Genomic DNA, 25,983 nt, shown 5'->3' on the forward strand with positions numbered 1-25,983 from the left:
CCTAGTAGTACTAAGTGGTAGTAGTAGCAGTAGGGAATGGTAGTCACGTGGTTTTAATTTTCATTTACGCTGTTTCAGCACGAAAGGATCATGAAACATGTCGATGTTGTTTGTTCTCCTCCACATTCGCACTCTTCAGTATGACATATTCCCCAGCTTTTTTCAGTTTCAGCACTTCGTTGACAGGGAACCAGCAAATTCGTTTTCAAACCTGGTACACTGAGTTCGATTTTGAGCTGGTAAGAGGCACATGTGGATTGTGGAATTCATTCTTCAGACATTTATAAAGCATGTGTTGCCACTTTGATGTTTATTATAAAAATCAGGCACTGCCAGTGCAGCTTCGCTGGGTAACGCCTGAAAATGAACCTGTAAGGTTTGAAACTAGTCGCCTAATGTAAATACTGTAACTGTTGGCAAAATGATCAATAAACACATTAAGATACTTTCCAGCGATGGTTACCTCGGCGGAGACCTTATCTGCAGCAGTTTACGTCTTGGCTGTCTAGAAAACGTTCCACCTCGAAAATCATCTCGTTGTTCTTCTCGAAATACGTGGCTCGCAGTGGCTCCTTGATCCGGAGAAAGAGGAAGACGTTACATGGTGCGGTACTAGTTGAATATGGGGTTTAACGCAAAATTTGATAGCCCAAAGCTGCTGTGTGTGTGATCGTGGTCTGTGCAGAAAGAGGTGAAGCGTTATTGTGGAACGGAAGCAAATCTATAACAACGTCATGCGACGCTTCGTCATGTCAGTCTCCTGGGACCTATCGGGAGAAGTCAGTATTAAATTTCTGTGACGGTACGCCCCTTACGAGCGTAATCTGTTAGCGGCACACTGTGGCAACAAAAAAACTTCAGCATCGTCTGGCTCGATGACGGTTAGGTCTTCAGCTATCTCGGCGGTGCTGAACCCGCATTTTCCCACAGCTGCGACAGTCCTTCTGTCACCTCGGTTCCCTGGTCTGTTTGAACCGGTGCAGCGGTTACAGAACCCATCAGACGGCGACCTGTGTCACGTGCAAAATGCCACGGAAGATGCTGAAAATTGCAATTTTCTCCACTATCGCCTTGATTGTGATGTCCCAGGCGTCAACCGCCAGAGCCCTCACCTCTCTAGCGATCTTCTCAAAGGGACGCATTACCACTTCGTCATTCAGTCTTGTTTGGTCACACTTCGTTTCCTTAATGCAGTCATCATTAATTCATTCATTCATCTGTGAGTTTTGAAACAGAACTCTGTTACAACTAACATCCATTCAACGTTCAGTTATTGCAGCATCAAGGACTAATTTTCATCTAAAAACATACGTAAAGCTCAGACAGTATCAGAACAATCTGCACAGCTGTTGCATACTTGAAGTCCACATTAGATTTTCTATTTCTGATGGAAGCTCAGATTGCGTACACTGGCTTTTTGTCACATGAAGTGCTGAGAAGCATAATGTAAAATGTGATGTAATGTGAATGACTTTTTACCGGGTCAAGCTCTCTCAATTTTTTCACGCACCATTATAATATTACAGCTTGCTTGATGAGTAACCTAGGTAACTGTTGACTGCTCCTGACGTTTGAAGCTAAATTAATATCTACAGAAGATGATTATCATATTTCTCAGCATTTCAGTGTTATTACACTGTACATTAATAAGAAGTCAGGAACTTTAGATATTAATTATAATCGTATGTTGACCTTCACACTGCAACCTCTAAAGAGAGTTCACCACAAAGTATGCCACCTTAGATACAACAACCAGTTGTTCTGTATGTAACATTTACTTAGTACCCTGTGGCTAGTCCATGCTTTAAAATGTACTTAAGACGGATTCAGACTTGCCTCGGAGCTTTATGTGCCCCATCCTTTTGTTCCCTGGGAGCTCCAATCTCCTACTACAAATGCACAGTTTGTAACTTTGTCATCAACTGCCTGGACTGGCACAAAAATGTTCAACTATTATCATGCGATTTAAAATAATTAATACTGGAAATACTAGTGAGATGCACATTCCCTAAATATCAAAATAATGTTAGCCTGAAAATAAAAAAGAATCAGCAGTGCTTGGCAGTTGCTGTGGTTTCACGTAGTCAAAGATGGTACTGTTACAGCTGCATGGATGACAATTAAGCCAGTAAACGATGAATCCCATTGATCAATACTTAGAAGAAAAGCTAAAGCATCATAAATGTCATCAACGGCAGTAAATTTCGGATCATCGAAGTTTCTGTGTTACAAACAGTAGTTACAACAACACGTATTCTTGGCAACTGGTCTCATCGGAGGCAGCTAAGTCACCTTACCAATGGTGTATTATAATACTGCATTATTGCTGTACACTTCCAACAGTCCAACATCGACTTTTTCACCCTTGTTCTCCTACAAATTCACAAAACGAATTACTGTACAGCACTCTACTTTGTACATGGACTGTACCGCTTTTTATTGGGTCCTCTACGCTGTGGTACGGCACAGTAACACGGAGATTTCAGAGTGTACCAAGTTTATAGACTCGTACCTCGAAACAAACTGAAAATTAATTATGTAACTTCCTTTTTTCTACGATATAGTAATTGTAACTTTACGATTACCCCTTATGTGAAGTATACTACTGGCCATTAAAATTTCTACAGCAAGAAGAAATGCAGATGATAAATGGGTATTCATTGGACAAATATATTATACTAGCACTGACATGTGATTACATTTTCACGCAATTTGGGTGCATAGATCCTTAGAAATCAGTACCCAGAACAACCACCTCTGGCCATAATAACGGCCTTGATACGCCTGGGCATTGAGTCAAGCACAGCTTGGATCGCGTGTACAGGTACAGCTGCTCATGCAGCTTCAACACTATACCACAGTTCATCAAGAGTAGTGACTGGCGTATTGTGACAAGCCACTTGCTCAGCCACCATTGACCAGACGTTTTCAATTAGTGGGAGATCTGGAGAATGTGCTGGCCAGTTCAGCAGTCGAACATTTTCTGTATCCAGAAAGGCCCGTACAGGACCTGCAACATGCGGTCGTGCATTATCCTGCTGAAATGTAGGGTTTCGCAGGGATCGAATGAGGGGTAAAGCCACGGGTCGTAACAAATCTGAAATGTAACGTCCACTGTTCAAAGTGCCGTCAATGCGAACAAGATGTGACCGAGACGTGTAACCAATGGACCCCATACCATCACGCCGAGTGATACGCCAATATGGCGATGACGAATACACGCTTCCAATGTGCGTTCACCGCGATGTAGCCAAACGCGGATGCGACCATCATGATGCTGTAAACAGAACTTGGATTCATCCGAAAAAATGACGTTTTGCCGTTCGTGCACCCAGGTTCGTCGTTGAGTAAACCATCGCAGGCGCTCCTGTCTGTGATGCAGCGTCAAGGGTAACCGCAGCCATGGTCTCGGAGCTGATAGTCCATGCTGCTGCAAACGACGTCGAACTGTTGGTGCAGATGGTTGTTGTCTTGCAAACTTCCCCACCTGTTGACTCAGGGATCGAGACGTGGCTGCACGATCCGTTACAGCCATGCGGATAAGATGCCTGTCATCTCGACTGCTAGTGATACGAGGCCGTTGGGATCCAGCACGGCTTTCCGTATCACTCACCTGAACCCACCGATTCCATATTCTGCTAACAGTCATTGGATCTCGACCAACGCGAGCAGCAATGTCGCGATACGATAAACCGCAATAGCGATAGGCTACTATCCGACCTTTATGAAAGTCGGAAACGTGATGGTACGCATTTCTAGTGCTTACACGAGGCATCACAACAACGTTTCACCAGGCAACGCCGGTCAACTGGTGTTTGTGTATGAGAAATCGGTTGGCAACTTTCCTCATGTCAGCACGTTGTAGGTGTTGCCATCAAAAATGGTTCAAATGGCTCTGAGCACTATGGGACTCAACTGCTGTGGTCATAAGTCCCCTAGAACTTAGAACTACTTAAACCTAACTAACCTAAGGACAGCACACAACACCCAGCCATCACGAGGCAGAGAAAATCCCTGACCCCGCCGGGAATCGAACCCGCGAACCCGGGCGTGGGAAGCGAGAACGCTACCGCACGACCACGAGATGCGTGTTGCCATCGGCGCCAACCTTGTGTGAATCCTCTGAAACGCTAATCATTTGCATATCACAGAATCGTCTTCCTGTCGGTTAAATTTCGCGTCTGTAGCACGTCATCTTCGTGGTGTAGCAATTTTAATGGCCAATAGTGTAATTACGAAGCGACTGAACATACTAATAAGGTAACCCCGTCATATATAGAAAAAACGTCAGGAAGTAGCTTTATTTACATAAATTCAAATCGTTACCTCAGTGACAGCAGCTACCCAAGCCAATGGTTTCATTAACGGAAAGTCCTAAAGTGACAGTGACGAGCTGCCGTGCAATATTGACCAAAAGAAAGAGACGAACAACGAATACGGTCACCTGGACGTTTGAGCAGTAGTTAGCAAACAGTTTTACATATTGACAACAAGGGACAGAATGTCACTGTGGTGCGACTGTAAGTTCTACGACACAGAATATTAGCGTTCAATGTGACTATTAAGATACCTAGTAGGTTTCATATGTGATCCCGCCTACAGTGCGCTAACAACGCACTACCGTTACACCAGCTCTGACAAGTTCATTACTAACTGTAATGGTATCTCGGAATTGGTCCCCCTAGTTACAGCCACGGTATCCAAATCGCGCACATCAGCGATAGTTATTTCTGAAGCGAGTTAATACTCTTTGCTGCACTGGATTTCTTGTTCACCTTAGTGTATATTGTATGCATTAATCTTCCAACTGAACCATTCGCCGCTGTGAAAATGACTCATAGTACTGACAAGCTTTACTCCGTCTATGAACTCTCCAGAAGCTGTCCTGCAAGAGAAGATAGAGAGGAAAATGAGTACGAAGGAAGACTTGTGGTATTAGTAGGTTGCTGCTGTCAGTCAGTTTGCAGTTGGTGTGAAGATGGATCAACTGAAAGAGTACACTTTACGTGTCATACGCGCCGTAGATAGAATCCAGATAAAAAAAAGTTAAACATCGATCTAATGAACTGAGATATTAGTCGTAGTGACTACATTGATCCAAAGAGACAGCTTACTGTCAAGCGTGAAACAAAAACGAAAGACATAAGTGGAAATCCATCCATTTACAAAATACAGGTAAATGCGCAACAAAAAAGTAAAATATAGGTTACACACATTTGTGTGATGGGAGAGATCTGTCAATTTAACGGACAGAAATTTCTTCTGAAACCAAGATCGCTAAATATTATTTACTCCAGAACGACCGGTTTCGTAAGCAACTTGGTGTCATCTTCTGATCTACAAACATAAAAAAGGATAAGTGATAGTACAAGTCGAATTTTAACTTATGCCAAAAGAACAGTTTTACAGAAACAGTAGTATATAATAAAATAAATTTCATACCTTCGGAAATTTAAAGTGCATACATATGAATCACAGAGCGATAACACATTACACTCGCAATGAGCAGTAAGCACATTGGCTTTTCAGTAATAGGAAGATCAAAATATAAAATACAACAGTTTTCACGGGTTTTCCGCTGGATGACGTACGAATTCCACGATATTTTCTCGGAGCAACTCTCCGACAGCTTCAGGTGGTCCAATCACGCTGGTGGCTAGGTACGACGGACGGTATCGCCACGTCGACTCCCCTGTATGTAGAACACGCGCGCGAGGAATGCGCAGGGGTGGAGATGACGTATGCCCAGTTATTTGCCAATGGATGGCGCCACACTCCAACGCCCTCTGCCACAAATTACAGAGGCTCCCTCCTGCGCGTGCGCTGTACACTATTTTTACTATGAGTGCGGCCAGATCTTACTCACTAAAAAACCGAAAAAGACCAACGTTACGACGAACCTGTTATCGAAAAAACTGGATTTTCTCGTCGTGATTTAATAGTAGCCAATGTAAGCTTCCAGACTGTGCTCAGTTGAATCCTGCATCCCCATTGATGAGATTATCAGCTGAACGAATATGTATTGATTATTTAATGATGCAATCCCAGAAAGATGATGCCGGGGAAAAAAACTTCAGTCTTTTCGTAAATCGTGCTATCTCCTGTATTCAGACAGTGTTCTGCAATTGCCGACTTCTCCGGTTGGCGTAGGAGTGTACGATACTGATGTTCATCACAGCGTTCTTGTACTGTGCGACATACCTGCGATACATATGCCGCCCCACAAAGGTAGGGAATTCTATACAAACCACTTTTAGTCACGCCAAGATCATCCTTAACCAAACCCAACAGGTTTCTGCTTTTCGCAGATGGCTGAGCGACACACCATATGCCACATCTTCCGTGGACTCTTCGGATTCTTGACGCATGGCACCAAATTACGGCAGAAAGGCCAAAGTGGTGAGCGTCTCCCTATCTTTACTCTGCTCCATAGAGTGAACTCGCTTGAGTCTGAATGCCTTACGTATCTGTCACTCAGAATAACCGTCCGCAGCTCGTGGTCTCGCGGTCGCGGTCTCGCTTCCTAATCACGAGTTCCCGGGTTCGATTATCGGTCGGGTCTGGGGTTTTCACCTGTCTTGAGATGACTGAGAGTTTGTGTTATCCTCATCATTTCATCATCATTTATGAAAGTGGCGAGGTTGGATTCAGCAACGGTTGGGAATTTGTACGGACGCTGATAACCACGCAGTTGAAACGCCCCACAAACAAACCATCATCATCAGAGTAACCGTTTTGTCGGAACACTGTCTTCAAATGTTGTATCTCAGTCGACAGGCTTTCAAGATCCGATACCACATGCACTCTATTAACTGAATGCGCATGATCCACCATCGCATTGAGCCGGGTGATGGCAGCTTGTGGCCTGCAAATACTGATTTGTATGCGTTGGCTTGCGGTAGACCATGTGTCCCAAGGTTCCATCTGCTTTCCTTCGTAGCAAAACATCAAGAAAAGTAAAAGTACCATCTTTCGTGACTTCCGTTGCGAAATTTATATGCGGATGGGGCGAATTTAAATGTTGAAGAAACCTAGGCAAAGTATCAAGCCCATGTGGCCACACCAAAAATATATCTCCGACACACCGCCGAAAAAAAAGAGGGTTTGAGAGTGACTGACTGTAATAATTTTTCTCCAGTCCTCCATAAAATAACTGCCCATCACAAAGAGACAGAGAGCTACCCATGGCGACACCGTCCACTTGTTCAGAATATTGGTCATGGAAAAAGAAGTTATGAACATCAGCGTCACACACGCCTACGCCAACCGGAGAAGTCGGCAATTGCAGAACACTATCTGAATACGGTACAGGCCATGATTTACGAAAAGACGAAAGTTTTATCCTCAGCGTCATCTTTCTGGGACTTCTTGGCGCGCGTGTTCTATATACAGGGGCGTCAATGTGGCGATATCGTCCGTCGTACCTAGCCAACAGCATGATTGGACCACCTGAAACTGTCGGAGAGCGACTCCGAGAAAATACGAATATTATGGAATTTGTACAACGTTATCCGGCGGCAAACCCGTCGATACTGTTTACAACATAGCGCTAAATTATTCGCTGTAATAAGGCTGTTTTGTGGCTTTGGTCTTAGTACCACTGTATCCACGTAGACATTATTGTATACTTGCGTTTTCTATTTAAATGTAACTAATTTGTGATATGGCAGTGTACTTCTAGAATTTCCCATATATTTACTGTTCGCACACCTGTTCTTTAAATGTATCTAATTATCACCCGGTGTCTGCGATTCCGCAGCCTGTAGTTTTTAAAATTAACTTTTTTTTAATAATTTTGTATGCGCATTTACATCTGCCATTAACTGTCAATTGCAAGATTATAATCTTCGATCTTTTGTTTCACGAATGTTCGTCTAAATAACTTTCTTTTAAATTTACAGACGATATTGTAAATTCTTTGCATTAAGCGACCTTGTAATTATTGGTGCTATAGGTCGCACTTTTAATTACAACATTGTGACAATGACAGTCAACAGTATGACAATAGCCATGTTAAGTAAAACAGAACGAGCTAAATAGGAGCTCACAAACACAGTCACTTATCATTTGATGAGCCTTTCAACCCTAACAACCCTACTTCGCACTCGTATTTATGGTGTTGATACAATAATACTAACTTCACTGTGATTATTATCGTTCTGGACAGTTCCCCGCAAAATCACGAAATTTATTTGAAACGTATAAGGCTATTACCTATTCTAATAATTCAAGTGTAATTATCAACATTAATCTTTTAGCTATTTTTGATCGGAATAATGCTCATCTAAGTACTCAGTAAAACAATCTCTTACCCAAATCACCAATGAAGTCTCTTGAATTATTCACGTTTCCTATGTTGTTCTCCCGGTTACCATTAATCTTCTGTTTCAAATCAAATACTGTTTCACGTGATCAACTCAAAATTCTGCCTCCACTCGAGTAAATTACATAATGAGTACATGAAAACTCACTCAAGTTAGAAGTCAGGAATAAAAAAAAGGCGCTTATTGTCAATACCAAAGTGCCCAGTTACTGTCTACCTGGTTCCTAGAGAACATATGTTAAATTTATAAAACTATAAAGCAGATGTTACACTTTTTTGTCGAATACTCGTCTAAACACGAGATTGTTTCAGGATGGTTGAAATTGCAGAACCAAGAGACGTTACATGCAACTGATTTTTCACTTCTACACGTTTTACTTACTAACTATTTCGTTAACGTAGCAGCATTTTTTAAATATTTGAGTACCATTTCGTAACAAGATTGCCTTATTGCATCAGCTGAACGAAGACATCACCTTCTTCGAGCCGACTGATTCCTTGGTCAGAAAACTGACCCAGTTAGCTGACGTACCAGTGTATTACTACGAATTCGACTATCATGGGCCTAACGTTCCTACAAATGAATGGGGTAAGTGGTTGACTACATACATGTTTTCAGCGATAATTTAACGCATGGCATTATATCTTAATGTTGACACTTAAATTATTTTTCTGTTCATAAAATATGCCTTTTTATTTTATCCATAGTAACATGTTGTTGAAGCAATAAAAGTGTTTGTGAATGTAGATTAAACATCTTCTTCAGAATGGAGCCGCACGTACCCATAGCTACGCGTCACTTCTGTGTACTACATGTCCAAGTTGGTGACGTGGTTTAACGAAAAGACATTTATCCATTTACGAGAGTAGGTAGCCCCACACGTTATCAGATTTTGTCTGAGGCAGAAAATGTTTTGCTTACAAATTGCTGTACTCTGACACAGAGACTGTAGCTTCTTTCAGTCATCGTTTAATGTGGTGGAGTGCTTAAGCCTCTGGAATCGTGATTCGATGAGTTTAAAATCCTTCTCGGACAAGCAGGAGTACCATATTTCTCCTGAATCGATTACAACGAATTACATTTCGATCCTCGGAAGAGGACAGGTCCGACTTCTTCGCCATTCTTGTGACATCCATGGTTTTGGACCGTCTATAATCCGACATTACTTCTTTCTTTCGTCTATTTTTGTTCTATTAATTTCCACTTTCTGCAAAAATTAGATCCACGTCTGACGTCAGCAACAGTTTCGAGCAAACTAAGGGAACTAACGCTAAGTAGGGCTTACGAAACGTAAGACTTACTGATTTGCTGTCTCTTTTAGGAAAAATGTCCATCCACGAGGAAACTTCTCAAAGTAATGTAAGGGTCATCCACTTGCGGGCTGGAAGCCCCTTGTGTTTTGTTAGGGTGATAACCGAGGAGCATTTCTGGCGTCACTAGACGCAATAAAACAGAATTAAATATTACTTCACTTATTCCTCTGCGTACAACTCGTTGCCGCATCTTTGTCGGAATTTGGTGTCTTGGCACTTCGCTGCATCAGCCCTGTGCTCAGGTCAGTGACTTTTAGTAAACGGGCTGCCGCCCGTGGTGCGGAAGGCAGGCCCCGTCGGAGGCTTATGGCGGAGGCGACGGTGGCCACAGCGCGAGTACGTGGTGTATCACATGCCGCTCTTGCAATAGGTTGTTCTTTCTAGGTCACTGCCCAACTTCTTCCATCAATTGGACTGCTATGTCTGATGCTGTGAGATCGTGATGAATGCTGATCCTAACCGCAGGTTCGGTAGGCCGTCTACCCCAAGCGACGCTAGAGTTGGAGCAGTTTGTTCCCCGGGCTGGCGAGACGATACTAGGCCCCTGGACCATCCATCAGCGGCAGCTGGTACTCGACGCTGACTTCTATCATCCGTCGTAATGGATCAGTGGTCATCTTGTAACGTGGCAAGAGTATGACCGACATAGGAACAATCTCATTCACAAGGTGTCACAACACAATAATCCGAGAATCGATAGCGAAAGATGTGAACGCCATCGATCCTACTGATCGATTGCCTCTACCACAGCGAGTTGGAGTATTTTTGGTGTTAAGGAGACGTTTATCGTTATAACCGAATCGGTTCCGCTTTTTACGAGTTTTCAGCGATCTATCTTCCTGCTACATTAGCTTTATTTTATTTTACTTTTTTTCGGTCATCAGTCTTCTTACTGGATTAATGCGGCCCGTCACGAATTCCTCTCCTGTGACAACCGCTTCATCTCAGAGTTGCACTTGCAACCTACGTTCTCAATTATTTGTTGGATGTATTTCAATCTCTGTCTCCCTCTACAGTTTTTGTCCTCTGCAGCCCTCTCTAATACCATAGAACTAATTCCATGACATATTAAAAGGTGTCCTATCATCTTGTCCCTTCTCCTTGGCCGGCCAGAGTGGCCGTGCGTTTCTAGGCGCTTCAGTCTGGAACCGCGTGACCGCTACGGTCGCAGGTTCGAGTCCTGCCTCGGGCATGGATATGTGTGATGTCCTTAGGTTAGTTAGGTTTAAGTAGTTCTAAGTTCTAGGGGACTGATGACCACAGCAGTTAAGTCCCATAGTGCTCAGAGCCATTTGAACCATTTGAACCTTCTCCTTGTCAGTGTTTTCCACTTATTTCTTCCTTCTTCGATTCTGTGCGATATCTCTTCATTCCTTACCTTATTAGTCCACTTAATTTTCAACATTAGCCTGTTGCGCCACATCTCAAATGCTTAGATCCTCTTCTGCGTCGATTTTTTCCACAGTCACTACTCAACTACCATACATTGCTGTACTCCAAACGTACATTCTCAGAAATTTCATCCTCAGATTAAGGCCTATGTTTGACACTAGTAGACTTCTGTTGGCCAGGAATGCCCTTTTTGCCCGTGCTAATATGCTTATGACGTCCTTCTAGCTCCGTCCATCATTCGTTATTTTGCTACCTAGGTAGCAGAATTACTTAAGTTTATCTACTTCGTAACAATCAATCCTGATGTTAAGTTTCTTGCTGTCCTCATTTCTGCTACTTGTCATTACTTTCGTCTTTCTTCGATTTACTTTCAATCAATATTCTGTACTCATTAGACTGTTCATTCCATTCAGCAGATCATTAATTCTGCCTTGCTTTCATTCAGGACAGTAATTTCATCAGCGAGTCGTATCATTCATATACTTTCACTTTGAATTTTAATTCATCTCCTGAACATTTCTTTTATTTCTATCATTGGTTCATCAATGTACAAGTTGAGCAGTAGGGGGGAATGACTACATCCCCATCAACCCATTTTAATATGAGCACTTGGTCGTAACTGTTATTATTCCCTCGTGGCTTTTGTACGTATTGTTTACTAGCCGTGTCTTTCTACAGTTTACGCCTATTTTTCTCAGAATTTCGAAAATCTTGCACCATTTTACATCGTCGAACGATTTTTCCAGGTCGACAAATCCTATGAACGTGTCTTGATATTTTGTAATTTTGCTGCCTCTCTAGTGCTTTTACCTTTTCTAAAGCCAAACTGATCGTCATTTAGCACATCCTCAATTTTCTTTTTGATTCTACTGTATATGATTCTTATCAGAAAATTGGATGCATGGGCTGTTAAGCTGATTGAGTGATAATTCTCGCACTTGTCAGCTTTTGCAATCTTCGGAATTGTGTGGATGATATATTTCCGAAAGTCAGATGGTATGTCGTCAGACTCATACACAATACACACCAACGTAAGTTTGTTTCCCTTTTACCCAACGATTTTAGAAATTCTGATGGAATGTTATCTATTCCTTCTGCCTTATTTAATCTTAAGTCTTCCGGAGCTCTCTTAAACTGTGATTCTAATACTGGGTCTCCTATGTCTTCCAAATCGACTCCTGCTTCTTCCTCTATCACATCAGACAAATCTTCCCCCTCATAGATGACTTTGGTGTATTCTTTCCACTTATCCGCTCTCTCTCCTACATTTAACAGTGGGATTCCGGTTGCACTCTTATTGTTACCACCCTTGCTTTTATGGGCACCGAAGGTTGATCTGACCTTTCTGTCTGCTGAGTCAGTCCTTTCGACAATCTTTTCTTTTTTGATTTCTTCACATTTTTCATGGAGCCATTTTGCCTTAGCTTCCCTTCACTTCCTATTAATTTCATTTTTCAGCGACTTGTATTTCTGTGTTCCCGAATGTCCCTGAACATTTTGTACTTCCTTTTTTCATCGATGATATGAGGTATTTCTTATGTTACCCACGGTTTCCTCGCAATTACCTTCCTTGTACCGGTATTTTTCTTTCCAAATTCTGTGACTGCTCTTTTTAGAGATGTCCATTCCTCTTCAACTGTACTGCCTACTGAGCTGTTCCTTATTGCTGTATCTACAGCGCTAGAGAACTTCAAGCGAGTCTTATTACCCCTTTGTACTTCCGTATCCCACTTTTTTGGGTATTGATTCTTCCTGACTATCTTGAACTTCAGTCTACTCTTCATCACTACTACTTTGTGATATGAGTCTATATCTGCTCCTGGGTACACCTTTCAATCCAGTATCTGATTTCTGCATATCTGTGTGACCCTGATGTAATCTAACTGTAATCTTCCCATGTCACCCGTCTTTTTCAAGTATGTCTCCTCCTGTTGTGATTCTTGGGCAGATTATTTGCTAGCTGAAATTTATTACAGAACACAATTAGTCTCCGTTCTGTCTCATTTCTTGTCCCTTGCCCATATTCTCCTGAAACCTTTTCTTCTACTCCTTCCCCTACAGCTGCATACCAGTTTCCCGTGACTATTAGATTTTCTTCTCCCTTTATGTACTGTATTACCTTTTCAATGTCCTTATACAGTTTCTCTATCGCTTCGTCTTCATCTTGCGACGTCGGCATGTGTATATGAAGTATCGTTGTCGTGTTGGTTTGCTGTCGATTTTGACAAGAACAACTCTATCATTGAACACTTCACTGCAACACACTCTTTGCCCTACCTTTCTATTCATAACAAGTCCTACTCCGTTAGACGATTTTCTGCTGTAGCTGATATTACCGTATACTTATCAGACTACAAATTGTTGTCCCTTTCCATTTCACTATAGTGTATATAGATTGAGCCTTTGTATTTCCTTTTTCTGATTTCCTAGCTTCCCTGCCGCAATCATGCTTCTGAAGTTCAAAGCCTCGACTCTTAGAACATCATCATTTCGTTGACTACTCAAACTTTTTCTCATGGTTGCCTCCCCCTTGGCAGCCCCTCCCGGAGATTCGAACGGGGGACTGTTCCGGAATCTTGTGCGACTGCAGAGATCATCACGATATTTTTTTTAACTACAAACCGCATGTCCTTTGGGAAAATGACATGTGTCTTTAATGCAGTGGTTTCCATTGCCTTCTGCATCCTCACGACCTTGACCATTGCTGATCCTTCGTCTTTAGCGGCAGTTTCCCACCTCAGGGTCAGGAGAGTGCCCTGAGCCTCTATGCGCTCCTCCGCTATTTGGAAAAGGCCGTTGGCAGAATGAGAGTTACTTCTTATGCCGGACGTCTGCGGCCGCCAATGCTGATTATTAATCGAAGTTTAAGTGTAGATTGGTTTCGAACCCGTGACTGAGGACGTTTTGATTACTAATCAAAGACGCTTAACCTCTTTATTTCTGGGTTGCAACTGCTTTGTCAAACCACTGATATGCATTACTGTGTCCTCCTTAGCGATGTTACGAGAATAACGCAGGCACATTGGCCAGCACTCCTCCAACCATTTTCCTCTGAGCTTGCGCAGAGTCACCCATAGAGGCGTTGATGCCGCACAGCAATGACCCACTAACTGTGTCGAAATGTTTACACCTATCGGCTGCCTCGTATTGATATTTCTGTGTGGTTGAGCAGTGCTGTTCTATTCGAACGTAGTGGTTTTCACTCTGCTATTTATATGACTCTCCTATTCCCTTACTTTCTTGATCCGTTACCGTAAGGTACACATTATTACAGAGGTCAACTAACTTTTATTAAATGCTGTACTACGATTCAAAGTGTCTCGGATGTATGTCACCATTTTTCAACATACGCGCTGTAAGAAACGCCAGGGACGTTCTGACAATCGTTGAATTCCTCGACGGTAGAAATCCCCTCCTTGGTCTCAGAGCCAAATGAGAATCGCTGAACGTTCTCATCGTTGCAAAATCTGTTTCCGCTACATGTATTCATTCAGCATGGGGAAAAGATGGAAACCGCATGGCGCGAGATCAGGATTGCCCTATCAGCATGTCGCATGTCAGTGTGCCCTTGGTCAAATTGTTCTCATCATGGCCCCATGGCTGGGCGCGACACTGCATTTGGTCCATGTTCTGAAAGAAATTAACTAAGAAATTGAGAGCTATTTAAATTTTCTGTTAGCATGAATCGTACTGCCAGCGCACTTCAACTTTGGAGTTTGTTTCCAGTTGCTGCGCCATTTTAATCACAGACTGTGAAGCACTTGTTATCGGCATCACAGCAGAACGATGTCCGCAAGAACAATGTGCTCTCTAGTTGCACAGTGGTATTAGCACGGGAAGACATATGTAACAGTTTCTGAAACCCCTTCGAATAACTTGTTTGTTCAGTCTTAGCGAAATGGAAATCTTTGCACAACGGCATGTAATTTATGAAGTACTAATTATCGAGATTACAAATGTGAAAGCTAAAATAATGAAAGCACTTCATCTTTCAAAAGTCTGGTGTTTTAATATACGTGGTACTTTACTTCTTGCTGTAACATGTAATTCATAATAGTTTAATTATGACGAATTAATCAGTCAGCTAAGCAGTCCTTGACATCATACTTTACTCTGTTGTAGGCTCTGTGCTTAACCAAAGATCGTGCCCCCGTTGATAACATTCAACACCACTTAAATGAGGAGTTATTTCAGAATTTTTTGCTGTTGAAACATGTAACCGTATTTGCATAATATTCATCCACAGTGCTTTAATATAATAGTGTCAGTAAAAGGCAGAACCGGAACACAGATTTTTTTTTATAAGTGGCTACGCGTCATGTTGCATGCTCATATTGTTTTAGCAAAGTTCAGAGTGTGATCAACATAACTTTTCAGGCGTCATACATAGCGGAGAATTGCCGTCTCTTTTTGTGCGGAAGGATACTGAGTATAATTTGGATCCAGAGTCCGAGGAGGACCGAGTACGCAGAAATGTTTTGCGCCTTTGGACCAACTTTGCAAAATTCGGGTATGTGTCCATAAAATAAGCATAAGCTAAGAAATATTATCTTATTCTCGCACTACTATTACTTTCTTGAGATTGTTGATGTTATGTCTGTTCTAAAACAATATTAACGTCTGGAATTTCCGGTTTAAGCTTTCTATTGTTTGCCCAAACCGCTTCAGACAAAGCTGTCATCATTCACTCAATCTTTCTCCCTAAAGTAATCATAAGTTTCAAAAGTGCCAAAGTTTAAAGACGTTAATCCCAGAAGACTATAATGCACTGTCCAGTCACATTAATGTGACCACCTTTCAAAACCCACAATAAGCCCGGTTTGCAGCGTGGACCGATCCGAGACGAGCCGGATCGTACTCATTAAGATTCTGGAAAGTAGCGAGAAAGATATAGAGCCATTTGGACTCCAGTGCCATGGCCAGCTGCGCTGTAGAACTCGGTTGAGGACCTTTGGCACGGGGACAGCCCGATCGAGGTGGTCCTACTGATTATCAATTCGGTTTAAATCCAGGGAGTTTTGTGACCTAATCCTGCTGCTCTTTGAATCACACACGTCCACTTCAAGCTGTATGACACATTTGTAGTTTCCATGGCACCGAGGAAAAATTCACTGCACGGGGAGGGGGGGGGGGGGGGAGTGGGGGGTCTTCAAGGCTAGATGCATATTTGTGTTGATCTATCAGCATGACAAAGTCACCAAGGAAAACGCTCGAAAACATTAAAAAAGACCGTAACGCTCACTCCTCCGGCCTGGACCCTTCTGAGTGGTTGGTTCCAGTCTGTTGGAGCATAAGATGTTACTCGTCTGAAAATGCCGCTACTCGCCACTCACTGGACGTCTAGTTGCGGTACGGGCGTGTAAATTCTATCCATCATGCCGATGACCAGTAGTCAGTGTAAGTTCTATCCTTTGGCGCCGATGAAAAGTAGTCAGCATTGGTGCATGAACAGGGACCTACCATGGAGGCCCATACGCAGCAGTGGTCTAGTGGCTAGCATTGCTACCTCTGGATCACGGGGTCCCGGGTTCGATTCTTGGCCGGGTTGGGGATTTTATCTGCCTGGGGTCTGGCTGTTTGTGTTGCCCTCAATATTTCATCATCATTCGTGACAGTGGCTATATTCTGATCATGTAAAAAAACTTGACTGCGTAAAACTTGGGATTTTGTACGGGCGCTGATAACCGCGCAGTTGAGCGCCTCACAAACCAAACATCATCCATACGCAGCAACGTTCGCTAAATACTCGTTGAGGAGACACTGTTGGTAGCCTCTTGCATCATCTGGGCTGTCAGTGGCTCAATAGTTGCACGTCTGTTGACCAATATACATCTCTGAAGTTATCTTCAGCCCTGTCATCTACGGCCAGTGGTGTACAAGAATAGCCTCAACGCAAAATTTTGGATAGCATCATTTCGCCATGCACGGCATACTTGTAGCACGGCGGCACGCGAACTATTTACAAACTTAGCCGTTTTGGAAATATTTTCACCATTGACCCGAAAGCCAATGCTCATGACCTTCTGGACTGACATGGCGCCTCAAACTGCGCAGCCACTGCGCGCGGCTCACTGTAACACTATCGGCACAAGTGTGAACGAATTAAAACTACAACATCGATTTCGTAGAAATAACAGGAAATATTTAACGTAGAACACGACTTTCCCTTGGTGTGTAAGAAGTGAAGACAGGAAATATTAGACCCAATGAAAGCTTTGAAAAAGCATAAGAAACCAGCGTGCGGCTGACACTCCTGTTTTGTACTCTTCCAGGAACGACTGACACTTCTGTTCGCACTCTTCCAGGAACCCTACGCCCGAGGCGGATCCCGTGGTCTGGGAGCCGTATGACCTGACCAGCCGCAGCTACCTGCTGATGCAGGCCAACTTCACGCTCGCCCACAATAAGGACAGCGAACGCATGGACTTCTGGAACCAAAATGTGCCGCTTCTGCCGTACCCTGGCACATACTAGTGGGAGATGTGTTCAACAACTACAGGCCACACGGCGTTACGCAGTGCACCATAAAACATACTGTGATGCGTTTGATAATACTCCCATTAGTCATTCTTTCCAAAAATTTCTGTAGATATCACACAGCTGAATTTCATTTTCATCATTGCTCTGTTATGTACCTGTAATGCTACTTTGTACACTCTAACGTATCGTTGAGAATGCAGATGCGATCCTGTCCTTGAAAGTATATACACGAAATGAAAATGTGGATGCAAAAATATACTCAATTTCAACCTGCATGTATACTTCTTTTTGTTACCATCAAGACAACAGGGTGCAAGGTTCTTCGTCGTTGTTGCCTAACGACTGCCTTAAATTCCTCTACAACATCGTCGAAGTTTGATGTCTGTCTACCGCATCACCAATCACACGATCTATTTTCTAACCATATTGGCTTTGAACATTTTAATGAACGTGAAAAATGTCGTCGAATGTGTGTAAACAATCAAAGACGAATTAATTTCTCATTAAAGTTAAACTGTACCCCATACACCGAGAACGTGATTGTATAGCTTGGAGGAGCGAGTACAACGCTTTAGGACACAGGGCGCCTTGAAACATTTCAGTCACAAGTCACGGTGTTTTCAGCTTTAATTGTGCTGCGGACAGTTTTCAGATCGAAAATCTTCGTCTATCAAGAGCAACTTGGAAAACAAGATAAATATCTGGCACTGACTGCACTTTGTATGTCAACACGGCTGTCGCATTCTCGACAAACTGTTTGCAGGGAAGTTAGAGGAGTTGGTTTGTGTGTTAAACACATAACAATGGTGAAGAAAGGAGACGAGACGTATCGTCATGTAAACAGGGAAGTCATTAGAGGCAGATAACAAGTTCGGGTCGGAAAATAATGAGGAATAAAATCGGTCGTATTCAATTCAGAAGAATGGTCGTGGCATTACTTTAAGCAAATTAGAGGTAAGAGGGAAAGTTAAATCAGGATGGTCAGACGGGGATTTGGATATTCCTCCTTCCGCCAACGATTGTCCCACTGGCAGCAGTGCAGATGTAGACACGTTTACCAACGAGACTCGATGGTTAATACATACATATAAGGACGTAATTATCACAGATAAATACGCCTTAGGGTGCTGTATAATTATCTCTTTGGAACGTGTAGGAGACTGTGTCTCTGGACCTATAAAAAGTTCCCTGTACTGTCAGAGATTTTTCCTTTGTAGGTAGATTGTATCGGGGTGAGTTCAGACTCATCGTGCCAGTTGAAGAGCTGCTTGACTCAGATGTAGCCGCTCCAAGGTGTGAAAATCTGACAAAGACCAAAATAGCGGTGTGTTGACACCATGCCCTCTATACTGCATCCGAATAACGTCATTGGCAGACGATACACGGTGGACGGTCGGTACTGAATGGAGATACACTGAAGAGCCAAAGAAACTGGCATACCATCCTAGGGCCCCCGCGAGCCCGCATAAGTACCGCAACACAACGTGGTATGGACTCGATTAATGTCTGAAGTAGTGCTGGAGGGAACTGAAACCATAAATCCTACTGGAATGTCTACAAACCGTAGGAGACCGAGGGGGTGAAGATCTCTTCCGAGCAGCAAGTTCAAGGCATCCCAGATATGCTCAGTAATGTTGATATCTGGGGAGTTTGGTGGCCAGCGGAAGTGTTTAAACTCCGAAGAGTGTTCCAGGAGCAATTCTAGATGTGTAGAGTGTCGGAATTGCCTAAGCCCGCCGGAAAGCACAATGGGCATGAATATATGCTGTTCATCAGAAACGATGCCTACTTGCGTGTCACCTGTCAGAGTCGCGTTTATCCGTATCAGGGGTCCCATATCAGCCCAAGTGCGCACGCCCCAACCCATTACAGAGCCTCCACTAGCTTGAACGGTCACCTGCTACATGGAGGGTCCATGGATTCATGAGGTTGTCTCCATATCCGTACACGTCCATCAGCTCGATACAATTTGAAACGAGACTCGTCCGAGCAGGAAACTTATTTCCAGTCATCAACAGTCCAATCTCGATGTTGACGGGCCTAGGCGAGGCCTAAAGCTTTGTCTCGTGCAGTCATTAACGGAACACGAGTTGGCCTTCGGCTCAGAAAACCCATATCGCTGATGTTTCGCTGAATGGTTCACATACTTGTACTTGTTCATAGCCCAGCACTGAAATCTTCAGCAGTTTGCGGAAGTGTTGCAGTTTTGTCACACTGAACGATTCTCTTCAGTCAACGGTCCCGTTCATGCAGGATCTTTTTGGAGCCGCAGCGATGTCGGAGATTTAATATTTTACCGGATTCGTGATATTCGTGGTACACTCGCGAAATGGTCGAACGGGAAAATCCCCACTTCATCGCCAACTGGAAGATGCTGTGTTCTATCGTCCGTGTGCCAACTGTAACACCACGTTCGAACTCACTTAAATCTTGATAACCTGCCATTGTAGCAGCAGTAACTGATCTAACAACGGCGCCAGACACTTGTCTTACATAGGCATTGCCGACCGCAGCGCTGTATTCTGCCTGTTTACATACCTCTGTATTTGAATAAGCATGCCTATACCAGTTTCTTTGGTGCTTCAGTGTAATTTCATATATACGACCAACTTCACCAAAAGACTTCATTTTCTCGTGTACTTGCATAATGGACATCTTTGATGGAACTTCCAGTTTTGTTTGAATGGTAAAGTATTAAATTTTTAGTCATGATAGCAAATAGGTGATATTATTTGTTTGTAACGGTGATCTCATATACGAACAAGCTTTTTACTCTTCGTCGGATGGGACTGCGCTTTTGAGCTTGTTTATCTGTGTATTATCTTGAATGAATGATGAACATTCGCAACTGTAGACAGAATGAGTCTGAGTGGTAACGAATGCGGTTTCCCACATTTAGCAGAAGTAGCTTTTTTACGCTGACCCTATAGTGCTGGCATCTGAAACCCCATAGTGTGTCTTGCACAAAGTCTCGCATGTTTTCGTGTGTTCTGCTAAGACTGCTGAATGAAGGAGCGTACAAATGCGGCAATTTTCTTTCCCAGTCACTCGCATTATTCTGTTTACTCTGCAAAGAAGACGTTCTCTTTCTATTTCCGCTTTCGCTGAAGCATGCAAAAAGCTTACATTTATCGAGGACGCCGCACTCGCCAGTACGCAGTTCGGAACCTCGTATTGCGCTACTCGTATTCAACCTATTTCACATTGCCGTGGGGCGGTCTACACTGAACACGAACAGGGACGCTTGTGACTAATCCACTGCTACGGACAAGCAAAGCAATACACCTCTCCCTCCATCCTACGGTCACCTGCCCCCCTCCCCCCTCACTATCCCCATCCGTCCAAGGACGTTTTCTGTAATAGGAAAAGTAGACGAACTCGACGACGTGTTTGCAACACGTAGCACTTCTGTCTCATCGGCATGATTCACAGCAGCAATATTAAACCAGTAGGTGGGTGCTAGTGGAGCTTCCAGGCTATGGCGGACTGAGCCCAAGACTCCCATGAAGTTCCTACAACGGCTACAGTCATGGGTTTATCTACTGGTGAAAGTGGTGCTTGTGATGGTATCAAGACAGACTTCATTTCCTTTAAGCTATTTCAGTTCCTGTGAACAAAGAAGCACTGAAAGCAGTGATGTAGATAGTGTAGAGATAAGTAAACATTATCAATCCTCAAACCAAGAACGATGGACACCAGCTACTGCAGAAAGTGGTGCGAAATTTTTGTTGTGTTAAATGTTCATGAAATATTACGTTAGCGTTTTCTTACACATATGATACGGAAAAAATTGTTTACAAACAGTCATCCACTGAAATTTTCTGTATACCAGCAGCTTTGCCAATCCAATAATGTTATGTTTCCTGAATCTGTATTGCAAGTTCCTGTAGTTATACTCAGCAGAACACTGCAGAGATAATGGGAGATCCACTAATTACGTGAGATCAAAGTGGGGGCGATAGGGGGCGGGGGTCCGGCAAAATCTCATCAAATCTCATTTGTAAGGGGGATCAATGAAAATTTCACGTCAACTCTGAATTCAGAGAATATAAAATATTATAACCAATAACATTTTGTTTTACGAAATTGTTTCAGAACGTATACAATTTTAAGTGTCCACCAGTCTTTATGACTTGTATCTACTAAATTTAATGCCTTACACATGCGCATGCCTGGGATTCCCCGATTTGGAACACGTGCCCAACCAGTGTCAGATTTCATGCTGTGAGTTTACTGCTCAGCCGGTCGACATCACTGCCTATCAGTCAGTGAATAAATCGTGATATCCTGCAGTGCATATCAAACCGATTTTATTGTGAGGAACATGAATTTGTGTCAAAACTTCCACAATGCATGTCTTAAGAGTCATGCCGACAGGTCGAAACAAACCCGCGAACAAGAAGTTCATCGTTTGTGGAAGGAAGCTAAACTGGAAGTTCACTAACACGAATTCTCTTACTGGTAGACTGAATACTATGTAATCATACGATTCAAAGAAAGGTACATATAACGCTGTCTTTTATCTGCAAAGTAAGTAAATTATCAATGACGTTTAATCTTAATGTACAAAAGAAATATCCTGACTGACTCATCATCTTTCAGACCAAACCGCTTAGAACGTAAATTTGAAATATGGAGAGGATGTTGATATTACACTGCAGGCATCTTTAAAAATGAATTTTTCGTAATTACACGCCTGAGGAGGCGAAACGGGTGATGTAAACTTTTAGAAAGTAAGTCGCTAGTTGGGTAATTTTGAAGCTATAACTACGAAAACGGGTACATCATTCTCGGCCGGGAATACAAAAAAAAAAAAAAAAAAAAAGTGCTTGTTGGCAATTTTGTAGTTTCATCCCGAAAGGGGTGAAATAGTGGATGAACTTTTTTTTTTAGAGGTAATCGTTATTAAAGAAGTTCTAAAGCATTTCAAAACTACTTCTATGAAAATTTGTATTTGACTTCTCAGATAGAAATCGAAAGAGATTTAGTGTTTTTAGAAATTCAATCCCTAACAGGGTGAAATAGGGGAGGAAATGCTTTATGAAAATATTTCATTAAGAAAGCATTTTTGAAGCTAAATCTATGAAAATTTGTGTTTTTGGAAATTCAACCCCTAAGGCGGTGAAATAAGGAATGAAAATTGTTGTGAAAATATTTCGTTGTATGAAAACATAGAGTGTGTTGATGTTATAGTGCGGGCTTCCTTAAGAAGGTTATTTTTCTAAATTCATCTTTAAGCGAGTGAAATAGATGGTGCAAGCTTCTTTTTTGAAAACTATCAGTAATATGACAATTTTGAAGCTATAACTACGAAAATTATTATTTGGTTCTTGGTCAGAAATAAAAACGTAACTCTTCAGCTTGTTTGGAAATTCAACACTTAAGGGAGTGAATTAGTGGATTAAAGCTTTTTTTAAATAAATCATTATTAAAGAACTCTAAAGGAATTTGGAAGCCACATAAACGCAAACTGGTATTTGACTTTTCAGTTAGAAACAAAAACTACATGTCTCAATGTTTTTGAAAATTCATCTCCTAAGGGGATGATATAAGGGATGAAAAGTCTTATGAAAATATTTCATAATGAAAGCAGGGTCGCTTTTCGGTTAGTAGTACATTCAGAAACGACTGTGCTCCTATGGTCGTAATTGTAGTGAAAAGTTTAGGTGTTGGAATTTGTGAACTAAGTCAAACAAAGCTATTTAACAGTCATCAGGACAAATCGCCTGTGTTAAAATTGCGTGGGAAAAGGAACAGATCCAGAATGCATTAATTTTACAGTAGACCTAATGTACAGTATATTTTGTACTGTGATGAGCATGATTAGGCATGAAAGAATGGTGGTGGTGACAGGCCGTCAGACTCAGTGCAAACAGTGTTAACAGTTACAAAGAACTTTATTGATCTTCGTAGGATTTCTGATCAGATGAGCATAGGGTAATATCAAAAGCAGAAAAAAACGGCGTAACAGGAGAAGGATTCGTTATGAACAGGAAGATATGGCAGAGAGAGAGAGAGAGAGTTACTCTAAACAGCTCAGTGATAGGGTTGTTCTCATCAGGATCCACAGAAAAACCAACACTGACAACAGTAGTTCAGGTGCGTATGTCGACGTCTCAAGCCCAAGCCAAAGAGATAGAGCAAGTTAGTATAGGAGGATATTGAATGGGTAATACAGTACATATAGGGATATGAAAACCAAATAGTGATGGTAGATTAAAACGTGGTTGTAGATGAAGGAGTAGAAGTAGTAGGAGAATATAGGCTTCTTAGTAGGAATGAGAGAGGGGAAAGTCTAACTGAGTTCTCTAACAAATTTCAGCTGTTAATAGCGAACACTCTGCTCAAGAATCACAAGAGGAAAAGGCTGGGAGTTACAGAGAGATATCAAGAGATTACACCAGTGGTAGGGCCAAGCAGACGTCACTCTACCCTCCATCGTTGCCAGATGTATTCAAGATGGCAAATCCAAGATGGCAGCAATAGATATGGCGACGTCGCAATGACCTTATGGTGGGATGTTCAAATTTTAGCAGAAAGATAGGTCAATTGGGCTACCTCCACTCCCCTCCCCTCCCTCCTCCTCACCCCACCCACAGAAAATGGTGAGAAGTTCAAATTCCATCAGGAAATGCAACACAACATGGCTACCTCTACAAATCTAAGAAAATGGTGGGAGAAAATGGTACTTTGGCTACCTCCACTAGCCTAAGTCATCTGACCACCACTTCTTCCTAGGAATTGGTGGGAAAAGGACTCAGCCTACACTGGATAGGATGGGCATATATCTTTATTTAAACAGTCCTTATTGAAAGAATTAGAGGCTGTGCCTTCATCCACTGAGTTCACAACAAGGTCCTGAGTCAAACTGACCTAGTACACAGTACCACCACCAGAGGGCGCCATCGAACCTCCTGTGACATAATCCAAGATGGCGGTCTGGAGAGGGAAAAAATGGCCAGAAAAGTACTGAGTCTGTGCTGGATAGGATGGACATAAGTCTTTAATGGCAGGCAGTCCTTATTTAAACAGAGGCAGTACCTCCATTCAGTGTGTCCACCATGAGATTCAGAGTCCAACTGACACAGTACACAGTACTGCCACCAGAGGATGCTGTTATCCCTCCTTTGACATAATGCAATATGGCGGTATGGAGGGGGAAAAATGGCGGGAATACACTTCAGCCTGCGCTGTGGTGCTGAAGAGAGGAAGAAGTGTACTTTATTTAATATTGGAACCATTTACTTAGGATCGAATTTCACGTAGTTTATTTATTATACTGATACGAAACACTCTCCCTGACATGCATAGGGCGACAGAAAATCATCTGCAAACCTGCAAACTACTCATAAATAATGCAGTACACTAATGTTCAGACACGTAAACAACTCGTAAATTACCGGAATAACGCATGTTAAACGCTCTGCAGACATGCTCACTAATTCTAAACTGTGCAAATAATGCACTACACAGCACACAGGCAAGCAAACAACTCGTAAATTATCGAAATAATTCAGTACACAGCCTACAGAGCTGCAAACTTCTTGTAAATCACTGAAATAATGCAGTATACTGCATACCGACCTGTAAACTACTCGTAGACCACCAAAAAAATGCAGTACACTGATGTACAGACACGTAAGCAACTCGCAAATTACCGAAATAGTGCAGTACACAATATACAGACCTGCAGACTACTCGTAAATCACCGAAATAATGCAGTACACTGAACGCTCTGCAGACAAGCTCACTACCTGTGAATTGTCCAAATAATCCATAACTCAGCCAACAGATCTGCTCACAATATAATGCAACAGACAAGCAAAAAATTCGTAAAAAAGGCTCCAATGTGCACACGCACCACACTCTGCCTCCTGTCCACTGGACTGCACATGGTGGTACCGCACACCCTCTCTGCAGTGAGGATGCACCGGCAGCCCCCATGAAGTGGCAAGACAGCTGTCAGCTGCTGAGCCATGCTCAGGTGTCCGTTTGGGTACTGCAAGAACAGGGCCGTGGCATCATTTTCATACTTGACACCTGAGAAATTCCCCACAAAATACATGTTCACCTAGGCACCATTGCTGACATGATGATGCATAACTGCAGTGCTGGTCCAGCACCAAGATACATGTTTGCATAGCAGCTAAAAGGTTCACAATGTTATACTGTTATCGCAGGTCACGCTACAGAAATATGTTCGATTGATTTCCCCCCTTGCGATCTTAATGAGACATGTGAGACCTGTCTAGCACACAAGTGCGGAACCTGTGGATACTGACTTCACAGGTCATGCTATAGAAATCTCTCCCCCACAATCCTAATGAGACATATGAGCTGCATCTAGCTGTGCACACATGTTTACCTGCCCAGTGTAGCAGATGGATCGCCATGAAACGTTCGACCTGCTGTAAACATTTGTCTCGCAGACTTTTAATGTTTTCACCACTAAAAGCCTTCATCATATCTGTACA

General features: G+C 42.6%; 1 protein-coding gene across 1 annotated transcript in view; it reads left to right on the forward strand.

Moving 5' to 3' along the window:
- LOC124788811 (cholinesterase-like) overlaps positions 1–17,503 on the forward strand; it is a 112,621-nt gene extending 95,118 nt beyond the window's left edge. Inside the window, exons 8-10 of the mRNA XM_047256092.1 lie at positions 8,783–8,912; positions 15,407–15,539; positions 17,335–17,503. Of these exons, the coding sequence (XP_047112048.1) occupies positions 8,783–8,912; positions 15,407–15,539; positions 17,335–17,503 (432 nt within the window). The remainder of the gene's footprint in view (positions 1–8,782; positions 8,913–15,406; positions 15,540–17,334) is intronic.
- Positions 17,504–25,983: the final 8,480 nt, after the last annotated feature.

This window comes from Schistocerca piceifrons, chromosome 3, assembly GCF_021461385.2.
Source record: "Schistocerca piceifrons isolate TAMUIC-IGC-003096 chromosome 3, iqSchPice1.1, whole genome shotgun sequence".
In the NCBI taxonomy this organism is placed as follows: Eukaryota; Metazoa; Arthropoda; class Insecta; order Orthoptera; family Acrididae; genus Schistocerca; species Schistocerca piceifrons.